Here is a 27,364-nt window from a genome sequence, read left to right as displayed (position 1 = left end):
ATCTCTAAGCAAGTTTAACGTAATATCGTCATCATCATGGTCGCTTTAGTGCAAGTAACTTTTAGCAAGTACTTACCAAACATTATAAAATGACACATCATATGTTGCATGTAATCATCAAGTTATCATAATCCACAAATGAGTCACATGAGCACATGAGGACACATGGCCTGGGTAGGTCCATGAACCTACTAAAGTGATAAGATAGTTTATCATGATCTTCTTAATCAAAGGTGTGGCATAGGTTGAATTAATTAATGGTGCTTGAATATTTATTTAATATTCAAATAAAAAAATGGTTTAAAAGACTCACCCATTTTTTATAAAAAATTATTTATGCATTTAGAGCATAAAAAATATGCATAAAAGTTCTATAATATCCTTGAATCAAACAAAATTTCAGGTTATAACCATCATTTAAAGTGTCACTCAATCTTCTTTGTTGCCATTAAATTTTCCTTTAGACATAACTTTCAATCCATCTTGCCCTCACTCCTTTAAGAAAATGATTGCTTTGATCTCATCGGAGAATGCCCTCATCATCTCTACTTACTTGTCAACTACTAGTTGCCTTGTTCCCCCGCCAACTAGTTTTTGACACTCAATCTTCTAATTTCTAACTGTATTTTTTTGGGCAAATAAACATCCTTTATATAACACAAATGCTATCTACATGAAAGTGTATACATTATTTCCAAAGGAGAAAAAAAAAAAAAAAAAACATGTACACAATTTTCATCACCATCTCAAGCGATGTTCACTATCATATAGATTTTTTTTAATGTTGTAATGAGGTGCTATGCAATTTCATAAGAAAGGTACTTCATGATCAACGATGATAATAAGTAAGAGTATTTCAGTCAGATATTGTCTAGTATTTTCTTAAATAGTATTCTCACAAAAAAAAAATATTTTTTAAGAGTTTCATTTTATTTTTTTAATTATATAGTGATCATCATGTGGAGCTAAACTCTCTTTATCATCTTCATAGTCTACCACACAATAATTATTTTTTCATATTTTTTCTTATTTTAAGAGAAGTTTAAACTTTATCTTTCTAGTGAACTTTTATTTTATCTCAACAAAATGTTAAGCATGTCTAACATAACATATATATATATATATATATATATATAGCATCCTTTCTAAAGTTTATGGTATGTAAAGATTTGCTTTTTCCCATACATTATGATGCCCAAAGTTTTCATATTTATCAGAAATTAATGTTAGTTTTACTTAAAATTGAATAAAATTATCATTGCTTAATGTTATTTTTCAGAATTATCTTTTTACACATCGCTGTCAAATTTCTAAGCTATGAAAATATTTAGAGAAAATTGATTTTATATTTCCTGTGCTAATAACAATTAAAGAAATATTAACTTTTTTTATTTTCTTGAACCAATATGTCCAAAAAAAATTGTCTTTGATCAAATTAACTCTATTGGGAGATTGCTTGGAAACTCATCATAAGAAGATTTTATTCAAACTAATTTTATTTTATTATTATTATTATTATTATTATTATTATTGATGAGGTTCGAGTGCATAACATTTCAATGCTAGAAAAATTGTCCAACCGCTGGATGATCATCTCATTACCAACTAATTTAAATTAAATATTTCTTAAACCTCTCTCGCCTTCTTAGAGAGAATGTCAAGACATACGTGCCATTGAAACTTGCTCTCAATGCTGTTCAATATGATTCGAATAGGTTGAGATAATAGTTCAAAATAAGTTCAAATACAAAATTTATCTGAATAAATTTCATTAACAAGGCTTAAAGACATGAGATTTTATGTCATCAGGGGATGCTAGGCAGCGCCTTTTAATATGATTTATCATCAGATTTACTAAATCCAACCAAACGTTAAAATGCAATTATTCCTAAATTTCGACTTAAATCTAAATTTACTAAATTCAAGATTAGAATGAATTTAACCGATTTACTATTTACAAATCCAATTAATGTTAAATTCTTATTGATCTAAAGCACACTGAGAGCATATTTCTCAATTTTTAATAAATTTACAACTAAATTCATAGCTTTGAATCCTTTCCAAACTAGAGTTAAATGATTCTCAGTTGAAATTTGACTTGTTAAAATGACAGGCTAATAACATGGTAGATTTTACAGCATAACAATAGCAATTGATAAACAAGTAATCACCTGTTTTTTTTTGCTTGGCTATGCTTATAGCACGGTCAACATTAACGACAAAGACCATATATGATATATCCTAGCAAATTTATTATTATTATTTTGTAATAGATAAGCACAAATATTTATTAAAAATAGACAGCTGGTTTGGCCTTTTGTGTTTTGTGGGCGGCAACTTGCTTGATGTGCAGAAATGGAAAGCCCCGGGAACGCTATCCTAATTGACGTGAGACTGAGCTTTTAATTAATCCTCAAGCCAAGTCATCGGCCAAACAATTGGGGATTTACATAAATACCAAGCAATTCATATGTTTCTACAAATTTCACTTCTAAATTTTAATATTTACATGTCTGCCACTCAAATCATCAAAAATATCGCCATCATCCACTTTTAATAAACTAAATACACTTCTTAATGCAAAAGTTTATCGCATATTATTCAGATGTGTTATAAAAAAATGTGCATGTTCTTGAAAATACATAAAATGATATTACATGAGTGCGAGATATCGACTTGACTTTCATTAGATGAGTGGAAGAAGATATAGTGAAAGTGATAGCGATTCAACTGCAATGATAGAAGTTTGACAATAGGGGATGTGTGATGGAGATATGGAATCATTATCGCCAATAGTGACGATGGTTAGACGACAGTGATCAAACAACAGAAGTAATGATGAACAGGTGATGATTGTTTAATGATAGTGATTTAATAATGAATGTTTAATGGTGGCAATGACATCAAATATATATTGATGGTGTAACGACAACTCCGACAACAAATAAACAACGAAGGTGGTGGTAGTGGTGTCAACCACATGGCTATGGTATGGTGGCTAATGGGTGGCAATGGCTTGATGATAGTGGGTCTGAGAGATGGTGAACCGACGAAGGTGGCGGTCGTTTGGAGATGTCAGTGAAAGTTGTTGTGTCGGTAGAGCAACGTTGGTTCAATGTCAATAGCAGGTGGGAGATGGTGATCTAATGATAATAACAGTGGCAATAACTTATGTTTGGCAATGTCAGTTTGACAACTACTTTAGGGGTTCAACGATGCAGCAGGATGATAATATTCTGGCAGTAATAGTGTCATTGGCCGATGATAGTGTTTTGACAACGTTAGTGTAACATAACGGTAATGGTGGTGGCCAGATGATGGTGATTTGATAACGATAACAATGGCAGCGACGATGGCGGTCGGGCGATGAGATTTCAATATTAGCAACGACGGTGGTCAAGAAATTATGGTATAGCGAAAGTGATGCAATGGTGATAACCCAACGACTATGGTCTGATGATGGTAATAATGTCTATAGTGATGATGGAGCGATTTCTTCTTGGTGATGGCAGTTGTAGGGCTGATGATGGAGCAATGTTTTCTTGGTGATGGCAGTTGTAGCCCGACAATGATGGTTTAACAACAATAGTGGTTGCCCGATTGCGATAATGAAAGTTAAGCGACGATGGTTCGATCAAGGCAACAATAGTGGTGATAGTGATTGGGTGGCAATGTTTTTGGCAATAGTAGTGATGTTTAAGCAATGATGGTCTGACTACGATGGTAAGACTGGTGATGGCAACTAAGTAAAGGTGGTTAGAGAACAACAATAATGGCAACAGTCGTGTCCAGGCAACAACATTTCGATGATGACAGCAATGGTCAAGTGATGTTGGTCTTGCCATAGTAGTTGCTCAATGACAACAATGGCTAGTTAAACAAATTTGTTGTCACCGATCGGTTGGCCTTGATTGTTTTGGGTTTGGTGAGACTGATTTGGTCGGCTAAGCTTCGCTGATTGATTAGTCTGACCTTGCCGTCTACCCACGATTCCTCGTGAGAGAACTCTATCAGTTGAGTTGTGCAAGAATATCAAACATATGGCGAGTCACTATAATCCAATAGATATCCACCCTTTCACGAAAAGATTCTTAAGGAAGACTAAAACTTGATAATATTAACTCTTGATCATAATTGGGTGACTGCTGGATGTCCCCAATACAACTGTACGATCCAAAGGATGCTCCTCCTTTGTGTTGGTTTCATCGTGGTAATAGGTTCGAGCAATCCTTTGCCTTGTTTCTTGTTGAGCTGATCGGGTTCAGATCACTTGGTTGATTCGGTAGGACAATTAGAACTCGGATTATTTTGTCAGCGAGTCATCCCTTGATGTACCCTTTTTTCTGGTCCATCCTATCACATTTTCTATGGACACCTATGTAAGAAAGTATTAATTTTATAAATAATAAATTTTATAATGTTAGTTTTGTAAAAAGCCTTATTTTAATTAACAAAATCCGAAAGAAATATTTTCATTCATTGAATCGCCGCAACTCTTTCCAGGCCAAAAAGTTATTGCTTTATTGCTTTAACTCTGTTCTCCTCTGTTGAAACTGCAAAAAAAAATCGCCCGAAGTTTGCGTCTTCTGCTCTCCAATGGAGGCTCTGGCCTCCTCTGCTTTTACTTCCAAGCTGAGCGAACCCTACCATTCGCGCCACTCTTCCGTCTTTTCTCGCCCCAAGTTGCCATGTTTTGAACAGCGCTTCTTCAAAACCCATCAAAATTCTAAGTTTCCAAGTCTCTCTAGTCGCCGTAGAGGATTCCGTTCAGCTAGCAATGAGGTCTTCGACAGCGGAGAGGGCGAAGAATTGGATTTCGGCCATGGGTCTGTGTGGCATGAACTCGAGGTGTTCTTTACTTTTCTTTTTCCTCACTGTTTTCATATTTATTTGGTTGTTTATTAGTTCTTTTGTATGTAAGGATTTGAGTTTTGTTGCTTCTGTGTTTCTTTGAAGGTGTTTTGTTGAATCGGTGATGACATGATTTGGATGGTGTTTCGGTATTGGAAGAATCTTCCAAAATGGCATTTATTGGTTTATCGTCTTACAGGAAATTGCATCAGCTCATAAACTTGCTACAATGATACGGTGGAAGTAGAAAAGCTGGTTTTATACATATAAACATCCCTAATCCTGCTGGACATTACACATTGAATCCTCCTTGACTCTCAATTTGGGCTTAATCAAGGGCTCATTTAGTTGCTTGTAGATAGAAAGCATATTTTCAGATAGAAAGCATATTCCAGAAAATGATATTTGTTTAAACATGGGTCATTTGGTTGGTGTTAGATGCAAAAAATGTTTTAAAAATGATGATTTTGTTTTCAGCCGTTCTGAGTGAAAAATAAAATTATCACTTTTGCAGGATTTTTAAGGTGTTGGTAGAGTTGAAATTCAATTTAATTGCAATCTAGTAAATTCATTTTGTTTTCAAAGAATGCTTTATAACTTCAACAAACCAAATATGTAAAGTTGTAATTGGTATATTTAAGGGGAGTTTGAGAGGGGTTGTGGAAATATTGATTTCTAACCACATCAAATCAAATAATGGATCTATGAAATTTCATTATGTCTTAGAACATTCTTTCTAACTTTCGCTAAGAAAATTGGATCTTAAGTTATTAAATGAAGCTATATATGTTTTTCTGAACTAATAATGGAAAGCACTATGTCATTTACTATTGCGGGCCATATGAATTGTTCCTTACCAGTGTGCATGATCAAATAACATAGGTAGCATAAAGAGAAATAATATGATTTCGAAAAAAACGATGAATTGCACAATGTCCCGAACATTTTTGAATTTATAGGATTGCCTTCTTGGATCTGTTGATGTGGCTTCGATATCCATATGGACTTGAATCGTGGTACCTTGATATTCATTTATGCTTTATTTTTGTGTTTATCATCCTAGGGATTTTTAGGAACTCTCCAACAATATTTGGTTGTAGAAAGTCTTAGGATACTTTTAGAAAAAAATTTGAAGTCTCTTTGTAATAGTGCTGATATTGAAAGCCCAACAATATTTAATGCTAAATAGAGTACATCTCACAACTCACACCTGGCTCTATAGCATCGTTTTCATCATCATATTCTGACTATTTGGGGACCATAAATTATAGGATGTTATCTCAAAAATACGCACTGCATTACTTGCTATAAGGACCAATGAACTGGGAGTACTGCGCCGTAGATATTTTTGACATAATATGTTAGATGGGAGCTATGATTTAAGAATATAAAGCCAATTTGTATTTAGGCAATTTTTTAAGAAATATAAAATGTGTAGGACTATCCTTGTAATTTAAATAATGCTTGCGGGCACCCTGGATAATATTGTGACTAAATTCAATAAGGATAATTACAAATGAATGATCACATTTGGATGACTAATTTAATTTTGAAATTTTAATGGCCAAGGTTTTCACTTAATGGAATCTAATGCCATTTTTTTGGGATAATTTATCAACATTTTTCATTAGGGAAATTTAGCAGCTAATGCCTTTTTTATTGTTAATCAATTAGTTGAAACATAGTATCGACGAAGTTGGCATCGACAAGATGGATTTAACTGAAAAAGAAGTGACTGGACCTTCTTATGACACAAATTGTCATGGCGGATTTACAACCAGAGCTGGGCTATTCAGAACACCAATTTCAGGTGGATTGCATAGCGCGACATCTTCTTATGATTTACCTTGTCCAGAATTATCTGTTCGCAACTTGATGGAGCAGGTAAGCTACTTTGTGGGTGACAATTAGTTTTGTACACATGATAACATAGCTCTCTTTTCATTTGAATTTTTCTATTTCATAATTTGATTTATATTTTTGCTTTACTTGATTGTATTTTCATGTCACTCCCTATTCATAATAGGCTAGGTTTGCTCATTTATGCACCGTGATGTCTCGAATGCACCATCGTCGTGCAGGATATCCGTGCGGTTCTTTGGTTGATTATGCAACTGATTCAATTGGGCGTAAGTTTGTAATGTTATTTACACATCCATTTCAATTTTACTTCTGCTTGCCTTTTAGCAATATCACTTGCTATTTCTTAGATCCAATTTTTTCGCTGTCACCGTTGGCCATGCACACTCGCAACTTGTTGGCAGATCCGAGGTGCACTCTAGTTGTTCAGGTATTGCTATATCAATAAACCATATTTTATCTGCACACTACATTAAGCGTCAGAATTTAAGCATTTGTTATAAAAATTTTGGATTATCTATATCAAGGCTTATTTGTAGATTCCTGGGTGGAGCGGGTTATCAAATTCACGTGTGACAATATTCGGCGATGCCGTCCCACTTCCTGCAGATCAACAGGTCAGCTATCATTTATCTCTTGTTCTTCATTGTGAAAAATTTTTCCCCCATTTTGCTTGTATAAAGTTATGTGCTTGATGCTACTGGTAATCTGTTGATTTCATTGACGAGAGTAGTTTCTCACTGCAACTTGCTTGTGTATTTTCTGCAAAATTCTGTTCTGCTACTGACAATGTTAAGAAAATAGAGATTCTCTTCTAGTAGCTCATTTGCCTTAATTTTCTCATGTAAATTGATGCTCGGCATGCTTTTCTCAACCATTTTTCTTAACTAACTCTGGAGTAGCTGGACAATTTTTCTCATGGATTGTTATCTAGTCAATTATTAGGAATTACGAGAGTAATATGGAGACTTGAAGGCAGTTTTAATAGAACTACTTCTTGGATTTTAGGTGATCAATAAGTCCTGTGAGTCAAGTGTAGAGTAGAAATGCAATGTTAACATGCATGTGTAGTAAATGTAGGAAAATTATTTTTAGAAATGACTATAAGAGAGATGACTGGAGTAGTATTTTTGAGGATTTAGAGTGGAAATGCAATGTTAACATGCTTGTGTAGTAAATTTAGGAAAAATATTTATAGAAATGACTATAAGAGAGATGACTGGAGTAGTATTTTTGAGGACAAGGTTTTGTAACATGTACAATGAAGTATAGAGGATGTTTCATTAAGATACAACAACAGGAACAAGTTTTTCTCCATTGTGTCCTATTGACTGTCATATTTTCATTTAATTCTAATGGATTAAGATCATTTTCTATACAATATGCTCAAGTCTTTTTAGGTCTACCTCTTTCTTAATATAAGTCAATTCTAAAAAATCTACTTTCCTAATTGAATCATCAGTTGGTTGACGTATAATGTGACATGACTTAATAAGATGAAGAGTGATATTTATGAAGGATTAGGAAGGAAAAATGATGAAACTTTGTTAAGATTGCTAGATATTATGCCAAGAAAAGGTTAAAGAAGGTTGATATGACTCAAAACACTATATATGAATGTATGGGGAATATTAGATTGAGGATTCAAATGCCAACTCATAATAGGTGGGATAAGTCCAATGTGATAATGATGGATGAATATTTGATTTAAGCTTAAAGGGTTATATGACACTCAGTGTTTTAAAATTTATTTTTTTTCTTAATATTTTCCTCAAATAATAAGATAAGGATCATTGAAATAGCAATCAAGCTTTAGATCGTTGTATTAATGATGATCAATTAAACAATCACTTGCTTTATTTTGTTGCAAACTAAAAATTATATGAAATTTTTCTGAAAATATTAAACTAATGATCACTGAAATAGAAATTCAATGAAAGCTTCAAACCATGAAACCATTACTCAATATAGATTCATAGTTTAATAATAATCTATGGTAATTGTTTTCATACAAAATAATTCCACTAATGAAACTAATATCGAAATACATAGCTCAAAATGAAGTTAAAGTTTGAGAATACCACATAAAAGTCCAAATCTCACACGAAAATAAGGAGAAGACTTTCCTAGAAATAGACTATCTTTTCATCTTACAAAAAACCATTTTATCGATGGCTAGATACTTTGCTAAATTTTTATATTAGAAATAAAACAAATTTCACTTTCTTTTATAAAGACATGCTGATACTTACATAACACTCAAATCTTGGATATTTATGAAACTAGGACCTTCAAATCTAGGAAAATTCAAATCCTTTTTTTTTGCTTTTGTAAAATTTCCAATGGATTGATCATGGAGCATGCAAATACAATTATTCTGGTAGTTATAAAATTTAAGTGATATATATGTAATTGCCCCTAATTTCTCACCCTTGAGAAGTTTAACACAAAAAACTTTGAGAAATTAAATTAAAAATCACTTGGAACTGCATATTACATGATGATTGGATCTTGGAAGCAGTTGTTTACACACTCTTTGCTATTATTAATCTAGATAAGTGTTGAAATATTCACTTGACTCTTTGCAGAGGGTCATCTTTGTTAGAACTATAAAAATAAATTGATAACATGAAATTAAGGAATAAACAACACACAATTAAATAAATAAAATAAAAGCAATAAGATCGAAATAGCATGAAAGGGAGGTGTGTCTGAAAGGAAGGTGTGCCAATAACATTATTGACATGCGTCAATTTTACGTCATTTTACTTACTATTTTTCTTGCATTTTATATCTTAATTTTATTCATTTAACACAGTTCTACGTTTGAGAAAAGTATTATGTTCGTGTTGTGCAAGATGCAGTAATTGAATAAGAACAAGATGAAACGAGAAAATCTAGAAGAAAGTGACCCGAAGCGGCGTGACCACGTCTAAAGGTGGCGTGACCATGCCATTGATTGAACAAGGCTGGAATGACCACGCCCAAAAATGGTGTGATCGCGCCATAGGTTGCAGTAGGGCAACGCGACCATGCCATAATCAAGGGTGACCATACTGGCCCTGACAGAAGAACGACATGACCACATAAATGAGCGGGCAACACTTAAGGAAGGAAATTGATGGCCCAAATCGTGATTCTTGCTATAAAATCAGATCTTAGGACTTCTACGAGGGAGTTCTGCATCAGAGAAAGTTTGGAGGCTGAAAGAGGGGAGTTTGGGAGAGGATTGAGGGATCCCTTGAGGGATTTCTTCCTCAGGTTGAAATCTTCGAGGGAGAGTTTTTCCTTACTTTGTAAGTCGTGAGAGATTTTGTATGAGAGGGAAAGTTGCGGACTTTGTTAGAGAAACAATTTTTTGTAAGTTTTTCATCTTTATGTTGCTTGCAATGAAATTTCATGTGGTATTTTAGCTATGGTTTTCTCCATAATGAGCCGCTAACTTTTTCTTCGTGTCTCTGTAATGTAAGGAGTAGTGAATTTATTGTTGATTTCCATAATTCTTTTTTCATTAATTGTTTTCTTGAGCTTTTCATAGCCTATGTTGTTGGTTAACCCCCGATTATCATTTAATCTTAGTTTGGTCAACTAGGAAGTTAAAATATTTCGTGAAACCATGAAATCTAACCCTTGCGTTGTGGAAATGAAGAGTTGACTACATAATTTTAAGAGGATAGACATGTTTCAATGAAATTCTGCAATCATTCCAGTGGATCAGTAAAGGCATGAGGATGTCATGGGAATTAAGGAAACCCCAACTTTATGGATTCTTAGCTTATTTTAATCTAGACATAGACATAAGGAGTACTTTATCCCCGATTTACAACAATCACGTAGAAAAAATACTTATGAATACCGTGATCGCCACGATCCCCAAATCACAGAGGCATGAGCCTTATCCATCTTGAAGAAATTCATGAATTTTTCCCTCTTGTTTTCTGCTTTCCATTATCGCCAAGTACTTTGTTTTGCTAGGACCTTAGGACTTAAAAGCCTTCTTGTGATAATCAGCAAGCTAGGTTAACTGAATTAGTAAACTAAAGTTTTTTTCTGTGGAATTAAATATTATACTTTTCTGGTGGGATCGAGGCGCGATATTCTTGAACTGCATTACTACTTGACACGTACACTTGCGTTATATGGCCTACTTACGTCCCAATAAGTTTTGGTGCGTCAAGTCTTTGTCGTCATTGACAGGGGAAAACGTCAATAATTGTTTCTGCTATTAGAAAAACATTATTTGAAAAATTTAGGATCTGCGTTTGACATTATTTATTTATTTATTTATTTATGTGACTTTTTCTTTCTCTTCTTGCATCTAGAGATTGTTGTTTTCTTTGCAGGTGCTGAAAAAAATCAAAATGCCAAAAATATCATGTTGTTAATTTATTTCTTGTTTTTATTTTGAATATTATGTGTTGCATTTGTACGTAGTTAATGGACAGACCTGTGTGAGTCAGTGTGTTGTTTGTTGCATAAGTAGTTGTTAATTTGTTGTGTTTATGTTTAGGGGAGCTGAGACTGCTTTACCCCTTTTGACCTTGAGATTGATCGCACATTTAAACACTTTATCACATTTAGACGTTTTAGGAGAGCACACTTGACTTCTGAATCACCTGTTGAGATGACTAACCCTAATTCATTTACCATGCAGCCACTTGGGGACTATGCCAACCCTTTTACTGAAGAGATTCACATGAGCATCAACTATCCCAATGTTGAGGCTAACACTATTGAATTACATCCTGTCATAATCCAAATTGTTCAAAACAATCAGTTTGGAGGACTTGCCACTGAAGAGCCCGACCTTCACTTAACCAATTTTCTTGAACTGTATGCCACCTTCCAGTACAACGGTGTCCCCAGTGATGCTGTTAGACTGTGATTTTTTCCCTTTTCTGTAAGGTATAAGGCTAATGTATGACTTAATTACTTTGCCTTAGGATCAATCACGGAATGACTTAACACAAAAATTGCTTGCCAAATACTTCTCTCCATCTAAAACTTCAAAATTTAGAAATGACATTACCTCATTACTCAAATTGCTGGAGAGTCCATTTATGGGCCTGAGAAAGGTTCAAAGAACTGCCTTACCTGATTGACTAATCATTCAATCTTTTTGCAATGGCCTGATAGGTTCATTGAGATTCATAAAAGATGCCGCAGCAGGAGGATCACTCATGTCTAAACCTTTTGATGAAGCCTACCAATTAATAGAAGAAATGATCAACAATAATTTTCAATAGCCCGCTGATAGAGTGACATCCATGAAAGTAGTCTCTGTTCATGAATCTGATGTCGTGGCTATCCTGACTATCCAAGTGGTTGCAATTTCCAAAAAAATAGACAATTTAGGGATGAATTCGAAGCATGGTTGTCACCCAACAATGGGTTAATTCAAGGACCGATGGTAGATCCTAACATCTCGGCCTTAGAATATGTAAATGTCACAGGAAATCATGACCATAACCCATATTCCAACACCTACAACCTAGACTGGAGGAGCCACCCAAATTTCTCTTGGAATAATAACAACCAGCAATGACAGAAAAATCAGAACAACCATGTAGGTAGTTGGCAAAACCCAGGAAACCGACTCTAAAAACCACAATATCCACGAGGTTGCAGGCTAGTTCCCAAAACCAGAAGAAATCGTCTATCGAGGAACTAGTCATTATGGGGAGCACTTTATAGAATCGAGCAGTAGCCATCAAAAATTTAGAAACACAATTAGGACAACTGGTGAGCTTAATGAACCCCTAGGAGCACTGTCAAGCAATACTGTAGTAAATCCCAAGATCCGAATTTGGAGAATTGCAAGGTGGTAAAAATCGAGACTAGAGTAGAAAAGGGAGCCAACCAACCCGAAGCTAATAAAGTTTTGAGACCTATGTTTGGAAAAGTGTCATCTCCCATCCAGATTGATCACCACAGAAAGACTTTTACCTCCATTCCCTCAAAAGCTACAAAAGCCCAACAAGCACCTTAGTAGTTTTATCATCCCATATTCCATAGTAACTGAGTTTAGCGGAAAAACATTTTGTGTTCTAGGGACTAGTGTCAATTTTATGCCTCTAAACATTTTCAAACAACTAGGGAGAGGAGAAATAAAGCCTGCCAATCTGACCCTTCAGTTAACAGACCAATTTGCGACTCACCCTTTATGCATAGTGAAAACACTACCCATTACTATGGAAAGATTTATGTTCCTAGCTGATTTTGTAATCTTGGATTTGAAAGCTGATAAAGATATGCATATGATTCTAGGAAGACCTTTCTTAGCCACTAACAAAGCCATTATTGATGTTAAGAGGGGGAAGGTAATTTTGAGATAAAATAATCAAACAATTACACTTGATGTCTTAAAATTAGCAGACCTTCCCCGGGCATATAGGAATTATCCAACTCAAAGAACTGAAACAGTGACTAGGGTGGTAAAATTCCAATCAACGGAATTTGAGCATGTCCACGTGGAAGAGAAACGGATAATTGATGAATTTTTTTGGAACTTGGCTGACGAAAACATTACTCTTCCAATAGGAGAAGCGCTGCCACGAAACTTAGACATGTTAGGAAACTATCTTAGTTGACCGATGAGAACCACTAGGGATTATCTGACTGAAAGCGAGAGGTTGCTGAGACTCTTTCATCAGTGGTCAAAATAGGATCAAAATTTTTGGGTGGAAATTGAGGACACAATTTTATTGGAAATCCTAAGACAATCTGCAATTGAAATGAAGGATCAAGGATTACTAAGTTGGTAATTTGATTTTGGAGACCCATTTAGGGTAATGCCTGAGACTTTGTCTAGCTGAGGACGTTAAACCGAACACTATCTTGGGAGACAACCCAAGTGTTATCTGATGTGTTGATCATATTTTTACTTCTTCATGTGTTTGTATTGTAATTTGCTTGGAAATTTATGTTAAAGTTTTATTTAAATTAGTTTGAAACCTTGTTTCTCTACAAAGTAGCAACCCCTAGACTGAGATTTTCACTGCATCATTAGTTCTTACCCAATGACCGAGATGCTTTACTTTCTGAGAGTCCTGTGATATAAAATGTTTTTACCTTTTCTTGCACTTACTTTGTATCTTTAGTTTCTGTAATGCATGTATTGAAAAAATCAAGCTTGAGGGAGGTAGTACTTTACCTTATTATGAACCTGATTAGTAGTTTACAGAGCTCAAAAAAAGATTTATACTTCATTTTGTAACTCCTGTTTTTTATTTGATTTAAAATGCTTATCACGGTCCAGGAGAAGTAAATAAATGTTGTGTAGAAAAAGATTAACTTTAGTTAGTAAGTAGAAGATGCTAGAAGTTAACAAATTCGTATTTCACTTAGGAGAAACCCATAAATTGTTTAAACAGAGAAATTTAGTTATTGAGTAACCAATTAAAGATATCTTTATTCTTTTTTTTAATTCATTTGGGCCACTTTATTTTGATCTTAAATCTTAACTGAAAAAGATAACTTAGAAGTGGAATATCAAATAATCAAGTGTTCAGTTTTGTTGCTTAAAAAACATAACCCCTCTTCACATTTAAAAGAGAAGCTAGAAAAGGAAAAGTTGCCAACTGGATATAATAATTCTTTGGAGAAAAAGAAAAAGAGAAGAAAAAAAAGAAAAAAAAAATAATGTGAAAAACCCTTGAGGAGAAGCTTGAAATAGACACAACAAAAATGCAAGAAAGTTGAAAGGGGGGCTAATGAGACATAGATTGTGAGTTGAGCATTGATTTCTTCATAACAAAGAATAAGAATTAAGTGATCTTTAAGTTGGCTAGAACCTACTGCAACTGTACTAAAAATATTTGAGGTTCATGAAAGGGAATCTAAATGACACTAATTAAAGAGTTTTTGGGGGCCTAGGCCCGATCTAGCTCATGAGCCAAAAATGGCATTCGAGTCGGGTCATTTACAATTCAAGACTGCTCGTGTACATTTTGAGCCAACCCGAAAATTGAATTGATCAACATTGGATTGGATCGAAATTTATTGGATTGATCCACTATCCAATTTCGATCCATTCAAAAAAATTTCGATCCGATTTCGAGTCGACCCTAGATCAACTTGAAATCGGATCGTTCAAACCCCACCATGTCATTAATCGAACAAGGCTAGCGTAACACACCCGAAAATGGCGTGCCCATGCCATAGGTTGCAGTAGGGTAGCGTGAACACGCAAGCCCTGACAGAAGAACGACATGATTACGTTGGAAACAGGCGTGACCACGCCGACGAGCGTGAAACATTTTAGGAAGGAAATTTGATGGCCTAAACCGTGCTTCTTGCTATAAAATTAGATCTTAGTGCTTCTAAGAGGGAGTTCAACATCAAAAAAGGCTTGGAGGTTGAAAGAGAGGAGTTTGAGAGAGGATTTGAGAGAGATCTCTTGAGGGATTTCTTCCTCCTTGGGTTGAAAATTTCAAGAGAGTTTTTCTTTACTTTGTGAGTTATGAGAGATTTTGTATGAGAGGGAAAATTGCTAACTTTGTTAAGAAACAATTTCTTGTAAGTTGTTGATCTTTATGTTGCTTGCAATGGGATTTCATGGTGTTTTTCGCTATGGTTTTATCCGTAATGAACGATTAAGATTTTCTTAGTGTCTCTGTGATGTAGGGAGTAGTGGATTTATCGTTGATTTACTGTATTATTTTTCCATTAATTGTTCTCTTGAGTTTTTCATGATATCTGTTGGTTAATCTCCGATCTTCATTTATTCCTAGCCTGGTCAACTAGGAAGTTAAAATTTTTCATGAAACTACGACCTTTAACTGTTTCATAGTGGAAGAGTTAATCACAGAATTTTGATAGGATAGATATATTATAGTGGAATTTTACAATTATCCAAGCGGATCAGTAAAGGCTTGTTGAATGCCATGAGGATTGAGCAAGCCTCAACTTCACGGATTCTAGGCTTCTTCTGACCTAGACATAGGCATAAGGAGTACCTTGTCCCCGATTAACAACAATCACGTAGGAAAAATATTCAGGAAAACTATGATCGCCATGATCCCCAAATCACAGAGGCACGAGCCTCATCTATCTTGAAGGAACTCACAAATTTTTCCCTCTTGTTTTCTGCTTTCCTTTACCACCAAGTACTCTGTTTTGCTAGGACCTTGGGACTTAAAAATCTTCTTTTGATAATTGTCAAACTAAGTTAACTGAATTAGTAAACTAGTGTTTTTTTTTTGTGTAAGTAAATATTACACTTTCACTGTGGGATTGATACGCGGTTCTCTTGAACCACATTACTACTTGACACGTGCACTTGCGTTGTATGAACCACTTACGCCCCAGTAAGTTTTGGCTTGTTAACTATCGTTATAGTAGATAAAGCGTTGGGTGCACCACTTTGTGTCTCTATCTTCTACTCGTGAAGTACAATCTATCATCTTACCTTGATTGCATTTGCATCACAACAAATTGATAAAACTTCGAACTAATTGTGTGTATTTAGTTGCCCAAAAAAAAAGAAAAATTGATGGAGAAAGTAAGAGATAATTAATAACTTTTTATCCCTTTCAAGTTTATATTTTGATCTATTTTTAAATAAAAGATTAGTGCAAAATAATAAATGCTATTTATGATTTATAGTTGTTAACAAATATTATTATAAGTTACATATTTATTTATTTATTTATATTTAATTTAATTTGTGTTATATGTTATAGTATTAATATTTTTTTTAATGTTATTAATATATATATATATGTGTGTGTGTGTGTGTGTGTTTAATTTAATTTGTGTTATATGTTATAGTATTAATATTTTTTTTAATGTTATAATGTGTGTGTGTGTCTGTGTGTCTGTGTGTGTCTGTGTGTCTGTGTGTGTGAGAGAGAGAGAGAGATTAACTTCTGAAGCTGAGTGATTTAAAAATTTATTAGATTGTTTACCTTAAATTGGCAAATATGTACATGTTATTTTAATAAGTTGTGATAATAAAATAATTATAGCGAAAACATAATGTGCAAACAATAGTTATTAAAAGAGTCTTATGAGATAAGACTTGACTCTTTATATGAATTATATAAACGAGGTATTGTCACTTATTATTTTATTTGCTTAAAGAAAAATATTGTAGATTCATTGATGTAAGGGCTTTTAAAGACTCTTATATTGAGGTCATTAAAATGAACGTGTTTAAAATAATCATCAAATTGGAAAATCAATCTTTAGATTGAAAACTCTATGACAAAAGATTCATTGTAGTAAAAACATAGCTGAATAAATGACTGATAATAACACTCTTTAAAATATTTTAAAGCTAACCCTTATATATACATATAATTGTGCTAAACTGCTATGAAAAGTAAGTTGTGTTATATCTCTTAATGAGATTGAAGGTAAAATTTTTACGAGATATTGTAACTGCAGTGTATTTTGGATATCTTGTCTATATAGTGTTGTAATAATAGGCGGCTATAAACAGATCTTGTTAAATCCTTGAAACACTTACGAATTGAGATGACGGTGCATGAAATGATACAGTGTGTCTCATATAGTTTGTGCACAAAATGATACAATAATTTATATACCTAGTTTAAAAATTTAGTCATTATGGTATTTGTTATTGCCAGATTTTGTTTATATTAAGTGAAGGTTCAAATCTGGAATATATTTTCATTGAATGCATGATAAAAGTTATCTAAAACTATAAATTTTCATTTCTATTATTTTATTATTTAATGAGGGAATTATTATAATTAATGCTAAAAAATAAAATAACATTATAATATTATAGCGTGAAAAAGTTATAATGTTATAACATAAAAATGTTATAACTTAAGAGCGTTAAACGTTATTTATTTTATAACATATAACATAAATTAAATTAAATTAAATGCAAATAAATTATTAAATTTATAATTTAAAATGACATCTTTTTACACAAATAATATTTATAATTTTGCTCTTTTTTCAATCATATATAAATGAGAATAGAAGAGGACTGATTGTATCTCATGACTAGAAGAGAGAGCTACAAATTAGTGCAACAAGGTTTTATATACTCTTAGGTAGGGTTGTAAACTAGCTGAGCTTAAGAGAGCTTAGGGTTGGCTCGTGTTCGACTTATTTAAGATTGGTCGTGTTTGGAATGAGCTCGTGTTTGAAATGGGCTTGTGAACAATTTGTTCGTGTTCGGCTCAATTTATATATTCTTATTCATGTTCGGCTCGATTTAGATATTCTTATTCGTGTTCTACTCGAAATTGTCTCGTTAAATTAATTGCAAAATGTAGAGTGTTAGATTCCAACCTGCACCAACTCTGTGCAATTGAAGACACAGAATCACATGACCACACGAGTTGTTTTCGTTTAAACTTAGATATAATTATATATAATATATTTTATTATATAAATAATATATAATTTTTTTTTTAATTTTGAGCTAAACTGAGTTGATGAGCGAGCAAAGGGTTGTTCGTGTTCGACTCATTTGTAATTTGAGCTTAAAAAAATTGTTCATGTTCGGCTCGTTTACTTAACCCATGAGCTGAACACGAGCTACTTAACGAGTCAAATACGAGTTATTTGGGAGCAACGAGTTTTTTTGATAGCCCTACTCTTTTGAGAAATTATTGCATCAGGAGTCCTAATGCAGTTTTGCATCAGGACTCCAATCAATGTCTGCCACGTGTACAGACAGACCCCCAATTTAATACATGAGTGGGTCTGCCTGTACACGTGACAGACCCTGATTGGAGTCCTGATGCAATAATTTTTCTACTCTTAGGGGGTATTTGGCAGACCCCTATGAATTGGATTTACCGGCTGGATTTATTAAATCCAACGAAACATAAAAATATACAAGTTCCATGGATTTATGATATTTTGGATTTAAGGTTTGAATTTTGCCTTCGATTCATGTTAAATTCAAATTTAATAAATCTAGCAAGGAGGTGAATTTATTAACTCCAGATTTACTAAATCCTACTATGATTAAATCCTTCCTGCAGTCAAACACTACCTTAAGAAATTTAGACATTTTAATTTGATTAAAAATTATAGCTCTAGTCTAAGAACAAGTAGCATAATTTCAGTTTTCATCGTAGATCTAGAGATTAATGTTTGATTAATAGATTTTTAGATACTGCACCACCATAAAATGTGAAGACATAATCACTAGTGACATTTGTATTATCATTGTCGACAATCCAAATAGCATCATAATATTCTAGTGCTATAAGAAACCATTATAATTAATGCAATAGTTTATATTGTATTTTAAATATTTAAAAATCCTTTCTATTGCTTTCCAAGTTGTTTTAATTGGGTTACTAGTATCTACTCAATTTTTCTACGACATGAGTAATATCAGGTTGAGAATAATTTATTAGATGCATGCCATTAGCTGTCATCAAATTATTTGAGATTATATTTATTATGGTACACTATCACCCAAATTATTAATAAGATATAAGTTGAATTTATATGTAGTGCTTATGAGATTTACATATTCATAATTAAATTTTATGAGAAATTTATGAATATAATATGACTGAAATAAAACTTTTGTTTACATTTCTACAATTTTTTACGCATAGTATTACACATTAGTTTCACCTAAAATTTTCATATCTATTTGAGTTGATAGAAAACCGTTACTATTATTTATAATATCTAGATTCATACCAAAAATTAAAATACCATCAACAATTTAACATAAAAAATATAACTATTATTAACAATCTTAATATAAATATTTATTAAATTCACTAATAAAAAAAATCATCTGATACTATTATTTTGTCACACATTTCATGTCATTAATGCCTACAAAAATTTTACAAATTTATAAATTTTATTTTCTTGAACTTTTGCTATAAATTATACATGTTGATCAATATAATTTTTTTCATCTAAATCACAATTTAAAAATGTTGTCTTACTATCTATTTAATGTATAATTAGATTGATTGCTGAAGATAAAGCTAAAGTTAAACTGTATTAAAAAATCATGCCATAGAAGAATAAATGCTGCTGAGTTGCTTTAAAATTCAATGAAGCTTGTAATTTCGAACTTCATTATTGCAGTATGATTTTTAATGATACACGATGTCCTGCTCTTTTAAATTTGTTCTTTGATTTGCGATTGAATTTCCCCTGTAATTTGATTTAAATAACTGTACTGAATTTTATACTCTTTCCTTGATGGGCATGTAAGTAAATTTTGCATTGCTTACTGCAGGGTTGGGCTTGTAAACAATTCATAGCAAAGCACCAACAGTGGGCATCCCAGCAGTGGGGAAACTTCTATTATTACAGGATGGCTACCATTAGGTTTGTCATGTTTTTCTCATCCATTGATTTTTTCATTTTTAATATAACAGAAGCTTAATATAATATTGTTTGAGCGGAGAATCTTTGTTCTTTGAATGGTTTTGTATGGCTTATTGAAGTCCAACTGCTAACATTTTTTAGGTGTGCGCATCTAACTCTAAGATTAGAAGCCACATTGTAATTATTCTGGTCGGCTATAGCAGCTTGTTGAATCAGCTAGGGTTATCATCCGTCCGGTTCTTTGTATTTAATCGACTTGATAATGATAATTTCATTTCACTTTTTCTGAGAAATTTAAAATTTGAATTTGGTGTTTGTTATCTTATATGCTTTGTGCGTTAACGGACTTAATAAAGGATTAAACTGATTTAACTTTATCAACTTTTTAGTGTCTGATACCGGAACTAGTAGGTAAAACAGTAGAAACACAAAAAATAAACTTTCATTAATATTAAAATAGTTCTACAACATGACTCGAACATAAATGATAATACAAAACATAAAACGACTCCGACAAACACTCCTAAAAGTACCCCAATGGGTGGTGGAGGTCGGCTAGAAGAGTCGAGATGCTTGGGAGGGATGAAGAAAGTCACGGAAGGTGGGTGGTAGCGAAGGTAAGGGTCGGAACTGTAAGGACAACAGGTAGGAAAGGTTTGTAGGTGGTTGACAGTGGCAGTGAGGAGAGTGTTTGAGGAGCTTGAAAACAGTTATGCAGGCGGACAACAATAATAATCTACCGGAAGGGGAAGTGGTTGAGTTTCGAGATGATGGAGGGAGCTTTCAGCGGTCGAATAGTGGAGGGGAGAGGGTTTTGGGGAAGGTAGAAATGAGGGATACAATCACCACTTTGGAGAGTATAAGGTTGAAGCACCACCGCCTCCTCGGATACAACCCATAAAGGGGAAGGAGCCTTCCATACACGAGATTAGAAGACAAGTTTTCTCCAACTGACTCTCTACATACAAGAGACGGTAATTTATAGGCTCTCTTAGGACGGAGGAAGCTTCTACATAAAGGAAGAGAATGGAAAAGACGAATAATCTAGAAAGCTCTTCCCATAAAAGAACTAGTGTTGAACAACCCAACGGGATCGCGTGAGTTTGTGATCCCTCTTCTCTGCTCTCACATGGGTTCTTCGGCTAACGCGAATTTGCGCGGGATCGTGATCTTGCTGTTCCGCGAAGCTTAGTGGGTTTGCGAGCCCCTACCCTTGGAAACGAAGCGCCCACATAGGCACTTTCAGCACTGCAATCGGGCGCTGCCCGAGCGCTCGCGTCAGTGTCATAAGCATATGTTCTATGCATTTTGTTTTGGCGGATTTGTTGAAGGATACACACAAATGACTTCAACCTTGAGGTTTGTATTAGATCCTTAGCAAAAACTCATTAATCTGGTGCTTTGTGGTTTGATGAGCCTATTTAAGACAAAATTCTCTTATTTTAGCCTTGCATTTTATATAAGATTTTGTATTGATTCATTGGTTCTTTGCTTTATGCTTCGCCAGACTTATTGAAGAAAGTAAGCCCTTTTGTCTTTGCCTCACGTTCTTCAAATTTGTTAAAGGAGTTTGACATTTTAACGTATGATGATATCAAATTTGACTTGATAATTTTATTAGCGAGGATCATTTCTTTAACTTTAATTATCTATTGAAAAATCGAGAGGAAATGTTTGGCTTAAGTTACTTGAACTCATTTAGTAAGATGAGCTTTGAGCTTGATAAATTTTATCCTCAGACTGACTAAATGAGGATTCTTATATTATCGCCGTTCTTCAAATTTTGTGTAAGAAAAATTGCTAACGACTCAAGCATATTTAGGCACTCGAGTTTTTAACTTGGGCTATGAAGAATTTGTCATTTTTAAATTTAGTTTATTGAGGTTTGCAAACTTAGAAATCTATTTTCTCATCTTTCAAGATAGAAATTATATACACGATAATCTTCTTTCATGGATGTATAGATGTTTTCTTGAGTGCTAATTTTATTTTTAATTTGGTCTTGATCTATTGACCAGTGAGAAAGTCTCTTTGATATGGGTATTTTGAACTTGTCAAATAAAATAAACTTAGAACTTCATGGACCTTGTATTTAAATTGGCAAAGCTTGGGCTCTCTTACTACGCTCGTTTTTATGATGGGTTGAGTAAGAAAAGTTTTGAGTGACTTGGTCATTTTTTATTAGTTGAGTCCTATCTTCTTGATCCATTCAAGCCCTTGAGCTATGTGATGAACTCATGCTTCTCCAACTTGATCAATCGGTCAAAGCTTGCAGTCTTGGGAGTTATTTAGCTTGATCTTTAAAATTTAAACAAGTTAAGGAGACAAACTTTTAACTTTACTCTTTATTTTACGTCTTATCAGAAAGCTTTTTTTATCTTTCCGCTTATGCCACATTTGTGACTTGGCAACAATGATTTTAGGTATTTATTTGGGGGATCTTGGCATAAAGCATTATGTTGATGAAAAATATTAAGGAATGCCTCTATCTTGTAGGGGTCTAAATTTAAGAAATATGAAATTTGAAAAATACCTCATCTTAAGGGAAAATTTCTACCAATTAATAAGTATAAAATTTTGTAAAGCATCGTCTATCTGGCAAAGGGGTTTTCCTGATAGCTTAAGAACTCCTTTTTGTGTTGCAAGATAGTTTCAAATAAAATTTAAACACGCAATGTTGGAATGAACTTGATATTTTATGCTTTTGGATGGAATTTTGAGTTCAACACTTTTTGAGTTAGATTGTTATTTGCAGTAGTTATTTAAGTATCGACCATTAAGTGGTGGGGTTGGTTGTTGATCATTCAGAGGACAAGCTAGTAGGGTTTGCCTTGATAATCTTCTGATGACAAATAATTTTTTTCAAATGGGCTCAAATTTGCTACTAATTTTTTGTTAGAGAATATTTGATATTCTTAGCCTCATGGCCAATTTCTCTTCTTTGAAATGCCCATGGATGAAGCGTGCAATCTATGGATTTAGACATCATTTTTTGATAAAACTCAAATGTTTTCCTGAGCTTGGAGTGTAATTTCATCAAGTTTGTCTAGCTCTTTCATTCAAAAACTAGTAGTATTTTGCTTTTGAGTGAGATTATATTAGATAGCAACCTCAAGCAATGACAAACTAACCTCAATTGATAAGATTGCTTCTGTTCCAAACACCAATGTGTAAGTGACTTTGTTTGTATCTTATTATTAGATCAACATGCTTATAATGCTTCTTTCATTTTGGTATGCTATTCTTTCTTATTTTTGGTGATTATTTTCTTGAGTGTCTTGAGCTTGATAAACTTTTTGTTTAAGGCTTTTGTCCAGTCATTTTCTCTTGGATTATAAATTGATGAATATTGTCAATCAATTTTGAGTCAATTAATAAATATGTTAACAAAACATAAAAACATGTAAAAAACATACTAAACATGCATATTAAAAAAAAACAAATTTGATCCCAAACAAACCCTTAGCCTCTTTGCCCAACTTTGCTAGTTCCTAGGTTGTTTCTTTTTGGCTGTAACACCTCTTCCTTTCTTCTCTTTTTATCCCTTATATGTGAATTCGCATGAGTAAGTGGGGAAAATTGGAATCTATCGTTAAAGAGGAAGAAATAAGAAGAGAGCAAAATTGAATGGATTCAGTTGATTCAATCATCAATCATTTTTTTACGGTCCATCTCAAGGCCCCTTATATCAAATATGGTCTTTAATGCATATTAAAAATAACTTGACTAATATGGCAAGGTATTTTGTTATTATCACTCAAGGAACATACCTAAAACATGCATGAATAAATAAATGGGCACATGATTGAAACCAATATGAAAAAGAATCTACAACCAAGATTTTCTGGCATCATTTATTTGAGTTGAAAGAAACTCTTCTCCAAAAAATTGTGAGGTGATGACCGCGTTGATGGTTTTAACAGAATTAGCTTATTCTTTTTAAGTGTAACTAAAAGTATAGATATCGGCTAACAGTCATGGAGGTCGTTGACAACCATCAGATCAGCGGAGTTATCATTGATCGCTAATATTAACAATTTGGAGACTTCAGAGCTAAACTTATACATATATGATGAATAAGATCACCAATATTACAAGAATCTCATAGCACTATGGTTGCGGTTGTATGATGCTTATAAATCACTATAAAATTGTTCTGTACCGGTGCATAAGCAAGCATTAAAATAGGGAATTGATAGCATTTTAATACCTATTGAAATGTTTAGATCCATTTTCAAATCATTCTTATTCTAATCTAAACTTATATCCTGAATAATTTCCCTTTTAGAGAAGTTGACGAGAATGATGAGAAAGGATATAAAAAAATAATGTTGGTGCTTCATAGTGAACTCGAAGAATTTTGGAAATATATTGGCTTTACTTACAAATTTAGGAAACTTGAAACCATGACTGAAGTAGTTCATATACCATAATTTGGTGCCAATATGATGATTCACCTTTGAATGAATGCATATTGATGACGATTAACTCAAGAATCATGTATGATCATCAGTAGGGGAGGCTGTGTCTTTTACTGATTCACGCTATGGAGGTTACGGATAAGGTTTTTAGGCAAAGAAGAGAAGTTGAAGATGAAGGGCATCTGTGCGAGGTGGTTGATTTTATAGGTATGGTCCTCAGTGGGAATGAGCTTTGCACTAGGCATGCTGGACTAGTTGGATGCGAAAAATCTATCGTAGTCACGCGACAGACCAACAAGCAATGACACAGAAAATTGAAATTAGATGTGGGGGAATAATCGGTATACAAGAGGAAACGGGGAAACCCAGAATCAATCAATAAAAGGGGAGAAGAAATAAAAGGAGAATTAAAGGGATTTATCTTTTGTTCAATCATCAATGGTTACCTCCCATACACCTTAAGTGCCAAATAGATTAGTACATCCTAAAAATAATTCAGCTATTATGATGATATATTATTTGCCCTCATTATACAAGAAATCGAATTAAAACATGCATAAAAATAAATGGCAACATGTAAGCCCGATACGGAAAAAAATCCGATTTGACTGAGAACGGAATCTTTCGCCTAAGAATGATTGATCCAGTTTGCTTTCATTTTCTTAAATTTTGTTGAAGCAAATGTTTCTTTTCCATGAGTTTACTAACATGTAATATTTATGTCTGTAGTTCTCAACTATTTTTATTCATTTCAGGGACATATATTTCATTGGTGGATTTGGTACTGTTGGGTGGATTGATGTTAAGGATTATGAAGACATTCAACCTGATAAGATTGCTGCTGATGGTGGAGAAAAAAATTTAGAAGTTAGTAATAATGCTGCTTTTTTTTCTTAGAAAGATTTACTCCTACGTCTTCATATAGTTTGTTCCAAACATGCTTGATGAAAAACATGTTCTAATTGGGTTGCACAGATTTAATCAACCAAGAGATTGAGAAGCTTTGGGTTTTGAATGTATTGCCTTTTATATTTTCAGGAACTAAATGAAATATTCTCTAAGCCTCTCAAGGAAATTTTATCAGCTGAAGGAGAGATAGATGACGCGGCCTTCATATCAATCGATAGCAAAGGCACAAATATTCGAGTTCGACAGGGAGCCAAGGTAACTTTCAGATATAAAAACTGAACAGAATTTCCGTATGCTCACCTTGTTTTGAAGGAATTTTTAGAGAAATGTAACATAAATAGCAATGAATATTAATAAGTTAATTGAATTAATTTTTTTTTTTTCTTTTATTTTAAAAATATTTTTGTTTAGTGTGTTTATATATATATAGAGAGAGAGAGAGAGAGAGAGAAATTTACATTCCTAGCACACAATTCTAATGTATATACATATCTAACACCTAAACTTTCATATTTGCATAGATAGCACTTTGATTCTTTAAACCGATGCATGAAATGTGTAGCTCACTTTTAAAAAGTGGTAATAGTGTTTTTTTTTTATGTGATATTAAAGATTTGAGTGCAATGTGTGTAAATATGAAAGTTTAGGTGTGAGATATGTTAATACAGTGGAATTGAATGCTATGGATGTAAATGCCCCTTTTTATTTTTTATTTCAAAAACAAATTAGCTTCTTTTCAAAAACACTCAAAACATCTTAAAGTTGTTTCGAGTGTTTTCGAAAACAACTAAAAATATTATAACACGCCATACATGTTCAATTTTATCATTCTGACTCACATATTTCCTCTTCAGAAGAAATAAAAACTCCATTTCACATTAACCAATTAAAGTAGCTGTGAAAGTTTGTACTGAAGTAATCTTAGTTTGTTTTTTAATTAAAAATTCATTTTTAAATAAAGATACTTGTTGTGTCATTAAATTAAGAATTAATATGCATCACTCTTGTAAGCGTAAGGATCATACTTTTTTTGCACTTTGATGTCCCATCATCATTATCAGCTGTCATATACCGAGCATTTTGCCGTCTGTTTATATATATATATATATCATGTTGAGTGTTATCTAAAGTGTTATATCTATTCTTTTTGTATTTTCAAATCATTTTAAACAATTTCTATTCATAAGTTTTGGTTTTTCAAAATTATTTTACTAATATTCTATGTTCATTTTATTAAGTTGTTATATTTATTTTTTACTCTATTGTACTTGTCTGAATTAGCTAAGTTTTTTTTTAAATTAATTTTTTCAGTTGATATCACTCCAACATTTCTTGTAATACCGATAGACAATTGGGAGTTTTTTGCATTCTTTTCATCAGAAATCTCTACTAATGTATAGTATGGCCATGATTTCTTCACTCGAAGTAGGATATTGGGAAATCTAAGTGAAAATAAATGAAAAATTAATAAAGTTGCAAAAGCTTAGGTTTTGTTTGGGATCAATTTTATTTTCTATATTGCTTACTTGTAGTTTTGTCAATGCAGTGTTGCATTCACAGGTTATCATTTGAGGTGGAAGATGGTGTTGAGACTTTGGAGGAGGCTAAGAGAGCACTGCAGAGAATAATAGTCAACAGAGGATGCAAGTCAAGAGGAAACTATATAAGCCGATTCTGACTTACTTTACCTTTTTTTTTTCAATAATGAAGAAAAAAATGGCTTATGAGCCAAAATCAAATAGCTGTGCTATTTTTTGAACTCTTTTTTTTGATTGTCAGGAAAGTGAAATGTTTATAGATACTTTTTATTGTTGGGAACTAAATTGTAAGGAACAGAGTTTTGACTTAGTCATTTATGAAAGGATATTAATGTGAGTAATTATACTTGTTGTAAAATTTATTTTATAAAATTTATGCTATAATTTATGCATTTGTGTTCTACCAGAATCAAGAGCATTATATAGTTTTTAGGAAAATTTGCACACATGTCCCACAATTCTATGTATTTAAATATTTAACACCTAACA

General features: G+C 33.1%; 1 protein-coding gene across 1 annotated transcript; it reads left to right on the top strand.

The window, feature by feature from the left end:
- Positions 1-4,494: 4,494 nt before the first annotated feature.
- Positions 4,495-27,194, top strand: LOC110023293. The gene is made up of 9 exons (XM_020722613.1): positions 4,495-4,848; positions 6,526-6,735; positions 6,878-6,980; positions 7,062-7,141; positions 7,251-7,328; positions 19,916-20,007; positions 25,184-25,295; positions 25,467-25,592; positions 26,884-27,194. The coding sequence occupies exons 1-9, from the start codon at positions 4,597-4,599 to the stop codon at positions 27,013-27,015; spliced, it is 1,185 nt and encodes a 394-aa protein (XP_020578272.1). The 5' UTR covers positions 4,495-4,596; the 3' UTR covers positions 27,016-27,194.
- Positions 27,195-27,364: the final 170 nt, after the last annotated feature.

Source organism: Phalaenopsis equestris, unplaced genomic scaffold (genome assembly GCF_001263595.1).
Source record: "Phalaenopsis equestris unplaced genomic scaffold, ASM126359v1 Scaffold000224, whole genome shotgun sequence".
Taxonomy (NCBI): Eukaryota; Viridiplantae; Streptophyta; class Magnoliopsida; order Asparagales; family Orchidaceae; genus Phalaenopsis; species Phalaenopsis equestris.
Note: the sequence above shows the minus strand (reverse complement) of the source record. Positions and strands in the feature narration are given on the sequence as shown.

Excerpts from the sequence above, each read along its gene's own strand:
- LOC110023293 (XM_020722613.1), top strand. The coding sequence starts at position 4,597 with ATGGAGGCTCTGGCCTCCTCTGCTTTTACTTCCAAGCTGAGCGAACCC. Across the intron at positions 6,736-6,877 it reads TTCGCAACTTGATGGAGCAG|GCTAGGTTTGCTCATTTATG; the intron begins GTAAGCTACTTT and ends TATTCATAATAG. Across the intron at positions 25,593-26,883 it reads GAGTTCGACAGGGAGCCAAG|TGTTGCATTCACAGGTTATC; the intron begins GTAACTTTCAGA and ends TTGTCAATGCAG.